A 13,073-nucleotide genomic window follows, 5' to 3' on the forward strand; every position below is an offset into this window, starting at 1 on the left:
AGGGAGAGAGAATGAGTATCAGCTCTTAAAGAGAAATCTCTCAGTGGCTCCAGTTCATGTTAAGGGAACTTAGTTACTCTACTTTCAGCCTTGAAATTAAGTGCTCCTGTGCCTTTATTTATGTATCACATATTTAAATATATTGCATATATTAGTGTCATACTCTTTTCTAAAAATTCTGGCCATTTTAGTGATTCTAGGCAACTGCCTGGCATCCGTGAATATTTTCTCTGAGTTTCAGGGAAACAAAGAAAGTCTTGAGGTAAAAAATAACTAGAAGAACTTAATGGGGCCAGAACCATATTTGCGACATTTTCTCATCTCATCTAGTGTGTTTTCTGGTGACTTTTAAAGTGTTATTTTATTTTTTAATCTGTAGAGACAGGGTCTTACTTTGTTGCTCAGTTTAGTCTAGAACTCCTGGGCTCAAGCAATCCTCCCACCTCAGCCTCCCAAAGTGCTGGGATTACAGGCGTGAACCCCTGCACGCAGCCTCTGATGACTTTTTACGAGTACTTTCCCCTCTAAAGCAAGAACTCTCAGTTCTTTCCTTTCCTGCCATTCTTCCTTCTTTTTTTTTTTTTTTCTCAGACAGAGTCTCACTCTGTCGCTCAGGCTGGAGTGCCGTGGCGCAATCTCGGCTCACTGCAACCTCTGCATCCAGATTCAAGCAATTCTCCTGCCCCAGCCTCCTAAGTAGCTGGGATTACAGGGTGTGCCCCCATGCCCGGCTGATTTTTGTATTTTTAGTAGAGGCGGGGTTTCACCATGTTGGTTAGGCTGGTCTCAAACTCCTGACCTTGTGATCCACCCACCTCAGCCTCCCAAAGTGCTGGGATTACAGGAGTGAGCCACCGAACCCCCTGCCATTCTTCCTTCTATAAATACTTGGATATTTACTCTGTGCCTCTTGTGGCTTTAGATAGTAACAGATGTCTCAGAAGTCGTTTATATCCTAGACATAAACTTATGTGTATACTCATGGTTATGTGGTTAATTTCTCTGCAAGTTAGCTGCAACTCCACCTTTTTTCAACAAGCATATATAATGCAATATGCACAATAAATGAAAATGAGTGAGTCTGCATTTAGTTAACCGTCAAGTTCTGATGTTATTCGTTACAAATGATGTATACTTCAAGCTGACATGCTTAAAACTAGTAAAATAGTTGGTTCATGTGTGATAGATGATTCTGTTTCCCCATGCTGTTAATATTTCCTGGCTTTCTTTGGTAATACACTAATTATCATCCAGGTAAATTAGTATATAGCTAGTTATACTGATGTGATGTATAATATTAGTAAGATTATTGTTGCAATCTGCCTAGCTTTAGAGGCTTTTGAAGTGGAGGAAGTCCTTGATAGTAATCATATCTTTGTTCTGTATATATAAGCAAATAGAGAAATTTGGGAGGTAGCTATGGTGTAGTGGTTAAGATCATAGACTTTGAAGCCAGACTTCTTAAGTTTAAGTCCTGGCTATGCTATTTCCTACCTGTGCCATATTGGGCAAATTACTTGACTGTCTGCCTCAGTTTTCTCATCAGTATAATAGGGATAATAGTATCTGTTTCATATAGTGGGGATTAAATGAGTTAGTACATATAAAGCTCTTAAAACAGTGCCTGTTGCACAGAAAGGGCTCAGTAAGTGTTAGAATGACTGGTCAGCTTATTTGTCATGTACTTTTCTTCCTCTCCCTGAAATATAATGGCCTGGAAGAGAGAGAAGAAATAGAAGGAATCAGGTATATTAATGTACTTGGACTTCCTTCCTTCTGTCTTCTGAGAAGGAAAGGTTGTTTGTTTTGTTTTGTTTTGTTTTTGAGACGGAGTCTCGCTCTGTTGCCCAGGCTGGAGTGCAGTGGCGCGATCTTGGCTCACTGCAAGCTCGGCCTCCCGGGTTCACACCATTCTCTTGCCTCAGCCTCCCGAGTAGCTGGGACTACAGGTGCCCACCACCACACCTGGCTAATTTTTTTGTCTTTTTTAGTAGAGACGGGGTTTCACCATGTTCGCCAGGATGGTCTCCATCTCCTGACCTTGTGATCCGCCCGCCTCGGCCTCCCAAAGTGCTGGGATTACAGGCATGAGCCACAGCGCCTGGCCCAGACCTGAATATCTTATATAGCCCTCTGTGGGAATGAGCTGGCATACCCCTCACTTCTCTTCATCTTAGCAACCTAGCATTCTTTGGAGCACAATAATAAAGACAGTCATCTTCAATGTAGATTTATGTAGTAGATGAAGCTTTGAACTTGGAGAATTTTCCTGTGTGTTTTATATCTGCATTGTAACCACAAATATCAATATTTAGATCTGATTTAATAATACATTATGGGATTTCACCCCCACTCTCATGCCTCCTGAACCCCATGAAAATTATATTTCTAACTCATTGCTTGCAAGAGCTATTTTAAAACATTCTTTGTCTAGAAAAAGATGCATTACATTTTACTTTGGAAAAAATATATATCACAAAAACAGTCTACAAGGAGAAACAATGAGTTTTAGTCTAATTCTGTTTTATCTCTTTTATAGTATTTATAGTAGTATCACTTTCTGTGGGATGACATGTTTATTATTCTATTGCCAAAGCTGAAACATTAGCTTTTCTTGTGGAAATATACAGTAGTATGCCTAGCTTACTCTAGGTATCTATTCTATGACAACCAGGTATATAAATAAGTAAACTACTTGTAAAATAATTTTTTGGATAATACAACCTTAATGCAGAAGTGGGAACTAAGAAATTAGTAAGTTATTTCTGAAACAACTTGGGTAAGTCTGTATCCTCTCTGTACCTCAGTTTTCCCATTGAGAAGGTAGAGACCATAATAGTAGCTACCTATAAAGTTGTATTTGGGGATTGTGTTAGTGCAGTCTCATGCTGCTATAAAGAAATACCTGAGACTGGGTGCAGTGGCTCACGCCTGTAATCCCAGCACCTTGGGAGGCCGAGGCAGATTGCCTGAGGTCAGGAGTTCGAGACCAGTCTGGCCAACATGGTGAAACCCTGTCTCTACTAAAAATACAAAAAAGTTAGCTGGGTGTAGTGATGTGCATCTAATCCCAACTACTTGGGAGGCCGAGGTAGGGGAATTGCTTGAACCAGGGAGGTGGACGTTACAGTGAGCAGAGATCGTGGCACTGCACTCCAGCCTGGGCAACACAGCAAGACTCCATCTCAAAAAAAAAAGAAAGAAAGAAAGAAAAAATACCTGAAACAAGGTAATTTATAAAGAAAAGAGGTTTAATCAGCTCATGGTTCTGTGGGCTGTACAGGCTTCTGCTTCTAGGGAGGCCTTAGGAAACTTAACAATCATGGTGGAAGGTGAAGGGGAAGCAGACACATCTTCACATGGCCAGTAGGAGAGAGAGAGAGGAGGGGGAGGTGCTACACACTTTGAAACAACCAAATCTCGTGAGAACTATCAAAAGAACAGCAAGGGGGATGTTCATTCCCATGATTCAGTCACCTCCTACCAGGCCTCTTCTCCAACACTGGGGATTACAATTTGATACGAGATTTGGGTGAGGACACAGAACCAAACCATTTTGGGGATTAAGTAGATTAGTGGTATTTAGAACAGTGGTGCCTAGCTGGATGCAGTGGCACATGCCTGTAGTCCCGTCTGGGCGATGTAGCAAGACCCTCTCTCTTAAAAGGAAAAAAAAAGACAGTGACACTTAAATAGCACTTTTAACTGTTAGCTGTTTTATTGCCATCCTTCTCATTATTATACTTGTAAGGTGATTGTAATAATGGTTTAAATATATAGATTAACATTATTCATTTTAAGTTTTTTTCCCTATTCAGATGACCTGTGTAGAAAAAGCAGGAACAGATGAGAAAATGCTTATGAAGGTTTTTCGCTGTTTGGGAAGTTGGTTTAACTTGGGAGTTTTGGACAGTAACTTCATGGCTAACAATAAATTACTAGCACTCCTTTTTGAGGTTTTGGTAAGTAATGACTTTATTTATCAAAGTATTTCTGCCAATCACTTCGTAACTAACCTGCTGGTACATAACATAGTGTTTTCAAATTTTTGCACAGTAACTGGAAGGCATGTATTAAGAGGCATGTATTAAGGCATGTATTAAGAACATAGCAATGTTCCTTGCTACCAGGTACCAAATTAAAAGTATCAGTTTTAATACTCAAAATAGGATATAGTTATGCTTAAGAAGAAAACAATCTTATATGCTGATACATGATTTACATATTAAAATTCAAATAACCATTGGTATCTTTTTCCTCGTTTTAAAAATATAAAATTCTGTATTTCAATAATGGTCATTGAATCCTAGACATTTCCATGATATAATTATATGTGCATCACAAGTTTAGGAAAAAACAGAACAGAAAGAATTAAAAATTATGTTTAGTGCACCCAGAGACAATTATAGATGAAGATACTATCTTTGTAGTTGAGATTAGTTAAACATCATTGTATGTGCAAAATGGATTTGGGTTTTTGAGATTAGTAGAGTAAGTACTAATGTATTTTTATATACTTGTGTATTTCTTCTTTAAGCTTTGAAAGTAGCAGTGCCTAGTAATATAGTCTTGGTAGATAGGAGGTAGGGAGTCATTAGAATACGATTACATTTTAGAACAAGAAACATAACATTATCTTAAGCATAAATATTATTGAAGGGGTGTTTGGAGAGATGAAAAACTTTGTCTTTTTCTGCTGGTGGGTTTCCTTCAATGAAGATGTATTAGTATGGAAGCTGCATGTATTCTGAATGTATGCGGATGCACTATTACTTAGAAGATAGTACCATGATGCTAGATTGATGCCACTGTCAATTAAAGAAAAGAAAGACGTTCTTCAAGGAGACATTTGGCTTGTCAGTGGTAGTGTATTTCTGCTGTTATTTTTGCATCAGAAGCTAAGTCTCAGGAAAATTAGGATGCTAGTCATTGTTTTGCTTGCCATTGTCTGTCTCCATGTATGTTGGTATCCTTCCTCAATAATGATAATATTTATTACCACCTCAACAAATAGTATGAAGAGTAATCACTGTAAATAAAGTCATGTCCCACTTTTGTTTAAAAAATTTACATGTGATTACATATAAATGGAGGACAGTCTAGAATATACTTCAAACTTAACAGTGGTAATTTCTGGGAATTGGGATTGGAGTAAGGAAGCAGTTAAGTAGTATGCCAGGATTATATTATCTCCTCTACTGATCCAGTGTCAGGACCTCTCTGTCACTAGTAAGAGTGTTTATCTAGAGTCAGGGTAAAATGTATTCTCATTTTTACATTCATTCAGTGGTTTAAAATCATGCTACTTTTTTTCTTTTGGGGGGGAGTGTCACAGGGAGTTAGGGTGTCTCTCTGTTGTGCAGACTGGAGTAGCTCCATTGGCATGATCGTAGCTCACTGTAGTCTCAAACTCCTGGCTTCAAGCAATCTTCCTGCCTCAGCCTCCCAAGTAGCTGGGATATAGGCATGTGCCACCATGCCTGGCTAATTTTTAATTTTTTTTAGAGACAGGGTCTCTCTTTGTTGCCCAGGCTAGTCTCGAACCGGCCTCAAGCGATTCTTCCACCTCAGCCTCCCAAAAATACTGAGATTACAGATGCGAGCCACCACACCTGGCCCATGTCATATTTTAATTTGCTTTATGTTTGGACCACGACTTTCTTGTACAACTTTCCCCCAATAGCTTTTAAAAAAAACTTAAAAATTAAAAAAAAAAAAAAAAAAAAAACTTAAAAATTTCACAATGATGTGTTTAGGTATGTGTCTTTGATACTTGTTGAGCCCTTTCATTTTAGGTAGCACTTGATATATACAAAAGAATAAGTATGAACACTTACTATTTATTTATTTATTTATTTTTGAGACAGAGTCTCGCTCTGTTGCCCAGGCTGGAGTGCAGTGGCGCAATCTCAGCTCACGGCAACTTTTGCCCTCTGGGTTCAAATGATTCTCCTGCCTCAGCCTCCTGAGTAGCTGGGACTACAGGTGTATGCCACCATGCCTGGCTAATTTTTTGTATTTTTAGTAGAGACAGGGTTTCACCGTGTTAGCAAGGATGGTCTCGATCTCCTGACCTTGTGATCTGCCCACCTCCCAAAGTGCTGGGATTACAAGTGTGTGCTACCGCGCCCAGCTCAAACACTTACCTTTTAATAACTTGATAATATAATGAGAATCTTTGAACCCACTATTCAATCTAAGAATAACCTAATGAATAATTTGCATCTTTGTGCTCTCCCAAACCTGCTTGTATAGCTTTTTGTCCCACTGGAGATTTTAAATATCCTTTTAAAAAAATTTTTCAAGGAAGACTAATATGCCCTTACTAAGTGCATTTAACCTCTCAACTGTACTCTCTTCACTAGAAACCCAGGAGGATTCCCTTCTTGGCCCTTTTGGTCTGCTCTGATTTGCATCAGTTCTTTAGATATACTCCCCGCCATCTTGGGACTTGCCTTTACTGTGCTTTCTGGATTAAAAAGTTAGCTGTTTCTTTCAAACCCCCTCAGATAACATCTTCAGGAAAGATATAATGGAAAGTAAACTTGGAATTTTTGCATGCCTGAGAACTATTTTTATTTTGCTTTCAATCTTGATTGATGGCTCAGTTAGTTATAAAGTTGTAGGTTGAATATTATTTTCCTTCAAAAGTTCAGAGGCCCTGTTCTCCTTTACTAGCGTGCATCATTGTTAATGAAATGTTGGAGAACTCTGATTTCTGCTCGCTATTATTACCTCCTTCTCTCTTCCCCAGAAATTTTACAGACCTTTGTTTAACTTTGGTATTCTGAAATTTCACAGTGATGTGTTTAGGTATGTGTCTTTGATACTTGTTGAGCCCTTTCATTTTAGGCAGTGCTTGAATATCAGAAAAAGGATGGAAAAGATTTTCACATACTAGAATAGGGTAGGGAACACATGGCATTCCATTTGGACCTTTGTTTAACTTTGGTATTCTGAAATTTCACAATGATGTGTTTAGGTATGTGTCTTTGATACTTGTTGAGCCCTTTCATTTTAGGTAGCACTTGAATATCAGAAAAAGGATGGAAAAGATTTTCACACACTGGAATAGGGTAGGAAACACATGGCATTCCATTTGGAGGGGCTGGTGTGAACAAGAACATGGAGATTACAAATGATATGACCATGACTTAGGGACAGAAAGACTGATTTGTTTGACGTATAAGGAAACAGAAATAGGATTGGGAAGATTGATGGATGTTTTCTCATGGAAGCCTATGACTTGACTGTTACACATTTAAAGTACATGTTCAGAAAGAGGCTGTAATTGAAAGAAAGAAAGAGGCTCTAATTGTTTTCCTATTATACTTATCCATCGATTGGTTCCAGGACCACCCACTACCCCTGCCCCTCTGTGCACAGTTTCCAAAATACACAGATGCCCTAGTCCTGTATATAAAATGGTGCAGTATTTGCATATAACCTACCCACATCTTCCCATATACTCTAAATAACCTCTAAATTACTTATAATACCTAATACAATGTAAATGCTATGTAAATAGTTGTTATAGGGTAATTTTTAAATTTGTGTTTTTCATTGTATTATTATTTGCTTATATTTTGAATATTTTCTATCGATGCTTGGTTGAACCCTAGGGTATGCAGGGCCAACTGTAGATCACTCCTTAGTGATCATACTTCTTGCTTCCCTATTCCTGCTACCTCCCCAGCAACAGGATAAGACCTCATCTAACCTACATGAAGCTGCTTCAGACTGTGTATGCTCAGCTCTCTATGCCATTGAGAATGTGGAGACTAACTTGCCATTAGCTATGCAACTTTTTCAGGGAGTGCTGACGTTGGAGACTGCCTATCATATGGCTGTGGCGCGTGAAGATTTAGACAAGTGAGTAATTGTTTAAGTCTGGAGCCCTGGGTTTACCTACAGTCTGGTCATTCTTTTAAGTCACTTTTTATTATTTATCTGTCATTTGTGATTCTCGGTGATTCAGTAAATGTACAGATAGTTGCTTCCTAAAGACACTCTACTACGTTCCTCTGAACCGAGAGTGGCAAATTGGATGTGGGGTTTGTAGAATTACCATAGAAATGCTAAGGCTTTAAAAATTAGAGACAAATTTTAAAATATCAAGTGTGATTTGATGGGAATTTTTATTCAAATGTTTTAATATTTGAGAATTTGAACTGACAAATCACATGTGTAGGAGTATATGATCTAGGTAAAGGTGTCTGTCATGGGGATTGTGATACAACATAGTAAATAATCACTAGATGTCCCTTAGACTGAGGAACCTTTTATTTATTTGATTAACTGTGCCTGTATATACTTATAATATCCAGATTTCTGACTCATTGTTCTCATTTGCCTGTCTTCTACAGAGTTCTGAATTACTGCCGTATTTTCACTGAACTATGTGAAACTTTTCTTGAAAAAATTGTTTGTACTCCAGGCCAAGGTCTTGGGGACCTCCGAACTCTGGAGCTGCTTCTTATCTGTGCAGGACATCCTCAATATGAGGTACTGTTTATGCTATTCTAAGACTATTATTCTCCAAGTTGTGTGCTGCATATTATCTATATTTCATTACATCATGCCCAGCTTTTATTGTTGAGAAATTATAGTCTTGTTTTTAATTAATGTGATTTCCTCTGTTTTGGAATTTAAAAAAAATTATATTTGGGTTTCTGCATTGTGTCCATCTCTATTTTCTTACCTGGTTGGCTGGGCTGACTGTGGTAGACCCCTCAAGGAACTCGTTAGAAAGCAAGCCTTTCCAGCGAACCCCTTGGCTAGCTTGACTTATTCTCTAGAGCTTTACAGCTAAAAAACACCAAATTCTAACTATACCTCCACAAGTCTTAACATCCTCAATTTTTCTCCAAATGATGGATGAGAATGACAAAGGGATTGAAAAGACTTAAGGGTCTCTGTCATTCAAAATCCTTGACACCCTACCTACCGAGGTTTGCTAGATTTTTTAAAATCTAATTTATTTGAGAAGTTTTATAGTATAAGAAATGAGAAAGGGTTGGCCTTGGTGGCTTACGCCTGTAATCCCAGCACTTTGGGAGGTCAAGGCAGGCAGATCACCTGAGGTCAGGAGTTTGAGACCAGCCTGGCCAACATGGTGAAACCCTGTGTCCACTAAAAATACATAAATTAGTTGGGCGAGGTGGCTCATACCTATAATAACCCAGCTACTTGGGAGGCTGAGGCAGGAGAATTGCTTGAACCGGGAGGTAGAGGTTGCAGTGAGCTGAGATCAGGCCACTGTACTCCAGCCTGGGCGACAAGAGCGAAACTCCATCTCAAAAAAAAAAAAAAAAAAGTGAGAAAGAAGTGTTCCCAAGTTGGGCATTGTTTTAAATAGCTCTGTTTTGGATCCTTGATGGGAAATGGATGATAGGGACCCTCTTACTGTGCCTTAGGCACAGTGGTCCTGTGACTCTCGACCCGTTTTCTGTTATCACATGCAAGACAAGGTTTATTTGTTTTACGTAATGTCATGAGGATACCTAGATTTGAGTGGAACCCAAAACATTTCTGGGAGAATGTAACCCCACACAGTTATCACTCCTTTAAACAGTGCCATATGGAAAAGAGGCTACGAGTAAAATCCCAGGCCTTTTCTCCCTTTCTCTCACACTCAAGAAAACAGGTGAATAAAAGTGACATGAAGCTGAATCAGTTATGTTCAGGAGTTACAGATGATTTTGAATCTCAAACATTCAATGCAGTGATTTCAGAAGTTTCAGAAAAATACTTTAAAAAAGACTTCTGGCCAGGCACGGTGACTCACGCCTGTCAGCACCTTGGGAGGCCGAGGCAGGCAGATCATAAGGTCAGCAGTTTGAGGCCAGCCTGACCAACATGGTGAAACCCCGTCTCTACTAAAAATACAAAAATTAGCTGGGGTGATGGCACGGGCCTGTAATCCAGCTACTCAGGAGGCTGAGGCAGGAGAATCACTTGAACCCAGGAGGTGGAGGTTGCAGTGAGCCAAGATCGCGCCACTGTACTCCAGCCTGGGCGATGGAGCAAGACTCCATCTCAAAATAAATAAATAAATGAATAAAAAAGACTTCTGGCTGGGCATAGTGGTTCATACCTCTAATGAGGTTCATACCTCTTTAACACTTTTGGCGGCTGAGGTGGGAGGATTGCTTGAGCCCAGGAGTTCGAGACCAGCCTGGGCAACATTGGAAGACCTTGTCTCTACAGAAAATTTCAAAAATTAGCTGGGTGTGCTGGCGCACACCTCTCATCCCAGCTACTCAGGAGGCTGAATGGGAGGATCGCTTGAGCCCAGGAGTTCGAGGCTGCAGTGAGCCATGATTACACCACTGCACTCCAGCCTAGATGGCAGAGCAAGACCCTGTCTCTGCAGAAAAATTTTTAAAATTAGCCAGACATGGTGGCAAGTGCCTGTAGTCCTCCTAGCTACTCAGGAGGCTGTGTGGAAGAATCGCTTGAGCCCAGAAGTTCAAGGCTGCAGTGAGCTATGATTGTGCCCCACTGCACTCCAGCCTAGGTGACCCTGTCTCTAAAGAAAAAATATATATCTTTTGAGACAGGGTCTCACTCTGTTGCCCAGGCTGGAATGCTGTGGTGCGATCACAGCTCACTGTAGCCTCAGCCTCCTGGGCCCAGGTGATCCTCCAACCTCAGCCTCCTGAGTAGCTGAAAATACAGGCATGCGCCACCTACATGCCTGGCTAATTTTTGTATTTTTTGTAGAGATGGTGTTTTGCACCTGGCTGAAATTTGTTTTAAGTAAAATGAAATTGGAAGCGGTGGCTCATGCCTGTAGTCCCAGCACTTTGGGAGACCTAGATGGGAGGATTACTTGAGGGCAGGAATTCAAAACCATCCTGGGCAAGATGGCGAGACCCTGTTTCTACTAAAAAAAAAAAAAAAAAAAAAATTAGCTGAGCTTGGTGGTGTGTACCTGTAGTCCCAGCTACTTGGGAGGCTGAGGCAAGAGGATCGCTTGAGCCCAGGAGTTAGAGGCAGCAGTGAGATGTGCTCGTGCCACTGCACTCTAGCTGGGGCAACAGAATGAAACTCTGTCTCTAAAAAATAAATAAAAATAAAGACTTCCATGTCTCTTATCGTTTTCTCTAAATTCAAAATTCAGTGTACTTTTGGAGGCATTACCTCAGGACTACATGGAATGTAAAGCCAGTCATTCTAAATGGAGATTTGGGCCTAACATGGGAAGACAATTTGGGGAGATAGTAGTAAATCTGCTAGAGAAAAGGTGACTTCTTAACTGACTCCACTCATATTATTTAAAAATATATCTTTCTTCCTATATGGTCGTGGTGATAATAAAATGTCTTCTTACTCTATTCCTTTCCCATTCAAATAAATCATCTCTGTTAACCTAACAGGTAGTAGAAATTTCATTTAACTTTTGGTACCGACTCGGGGAGCATTTGTACAAAACTAATGATGAAGTTATTCATGGCATCTTCAAAGCTTACATTCAGAGGCTGCTTCACGCCTTGGCTCGACACTGCCAGCTGGAACCAGACCATGTAAGTTCCCTTCTCTACCTCTTCAAATCTTAATTTCTTCCTCTTGTCAGTGCCAACTTGAAAAGGAACTGAGAAGATAGATAATAAACCTGGCTGGGTACCCTGGCTCATGTCTGTAGTCCCAGCACTTTGGGAGGCCAAGGTGGATGGATTGCTAGAGGCCAGGAGTTCAAGACCAGCCCGGGCAACATAGAGAGACCCCTGTCTCTACAAAAAGAAATAAAAAAAAATTAGCCGGGCCTAGTGGCACACGCCTGTAGTCCTAGCTACTCAGGAGGCTGAGGTGAGAGGATTGGCAGGTTTTGTCACTCTACAGCTTATACTGTCAGTACCAGTGTAATCTGTTAGGCCTGTTTAGGAAAAAACAAAAACAAACAAACAAAAAACACTCCAGCTAAACCAGTCATTCTTTTCCTAGGAATTTATCTTAAATCTGCAGAAGAAAAAACAGCTATTTTATATACAAAATGTTATCTATAAAAGTAAAAATTATAAACCCATATACAGCAGTATAATAAGAGTTATATGAATTATATAAGAAGGGTTATGATTTAGCAACTTGATGGAGCAATTAAAAGGTAGTGAAATGATGGTATGGTAAGAGAAAAATCAGAATGTAAAATTTTGTACTCTTTTTTATTTTGAGATGGAGTCTTGCTCTGTCGCCCAGGCTGGAGTACAGTGGTGCCATCTCGGCTCACTGCAAACTCTACCTCCCAGGTTCACGCCATTCTCCTGTCTCAGCCTCTTGAGTAGCTGGGACTATAGGTGCCCGCCACCACGCCCGGCTAATTTTTTGTATATTTAGTAGAGACGGAGTTTCACCATGTTAGCCAGGGTGGTCTCAATCTCCTGACCTTGTGATCCACCCACCACGGCCTCCCAAAGTGCTGGGATTACAGGCGTGAGCCACCACGCCCAACCAAAATTTTGACTCTTATAAATAGTAGAAAGTAAGTGGTTAGATGAAAACTAATACAAAAGTGAAATATTTGTGTGTATGATTTTGCCCCACGAACATACACATTTTAAAAATCTTATTTCATTTTATAGTTTAAAAGAATATAGAAATCTATTTGTTTAGAAAAAATACTAGAAATATTATTAGTTTATTAGAAAACTCTTCAAACATCATGCTTAATCTCTTCAAATTTTGCCACATTTATTTCATCCTGTTGGTTGGTTGAATCCGTCCTTTAATTTAGGACCTGCAGTATGTTTTATTGCTTACAATTAAATCCCATGTGCTATTCTCTTAATTTTAATGTTAGTATTTTGTTTGAGTCATGGTATTTTGTATCTCCACACAACCTTAGTCATGATCTAGTCTAGTGGTTTTCAGACTGCACCCACCACTCGGAGGCCGAGGTGGGTGGATCACTTGAGGTCAGGAGTTTGAGACCAGCCTGGCCAACATGGCAAAACCCCGTCTCTACTAAAAATAGAAAAATTAGTCGGGCATGGTGCCGGGTGCCTGTAATCCCAGCTACACAGGAGACTGAGGCAGGAGAATCACTTGAACCCAGGAGGTGGAGGTTGCAGTGA

The 13,073-nt window shown here is 39.9% G+C and overlaps 1 protein-coding gene across 4 annotated transcripts in view; it reads left to right on the forward strand.

Moving 5' to 3' along the window:
* The window catches only part of TNPO3 (transportin 3), a 102,989-nt gene that overhangs the window by 48,026 nt on the left and 41,890 nt on the right, over window positions 1-13,073 (forward strand). For all 4 annotated transcript variants that reach the window (XM_003896577.4, XM_031665171.1, XM_017957148.2 and 1 more), the window contains 4 exons: window positions 3,819-3,962; window positions 7,697-7,872; window positions 8,367-8,505; window positions 11,382-11,528. In XM_003896577.4, coding sequence (XP_003896626.1) covers window positions 3,819-3,962; window positions 7,697-7,872; window positions 8,367-8,505; window positions 11,382-11,528 — 606 coding nt within the window. The remainder of the gene's footprint in view (window positions 1-3,818; window positions 3,963-7,696; window positions 7,873-8,366; window positions 8,506-11,381; window positions 11,529-13,073) is intronic.

This window comes from Papio anubis, chromosome 4 (genome assembly GCF_008728515.1).
Source record: "Papio anubis isolate 15944 chromosome 4, Panubis1.0, whole genome shotgun sequence".
NCBI lineage: Eukaryota > Metazoa > Chordata > Mammalia > Primates > Cercopithecidae > Papio > Papio anubis.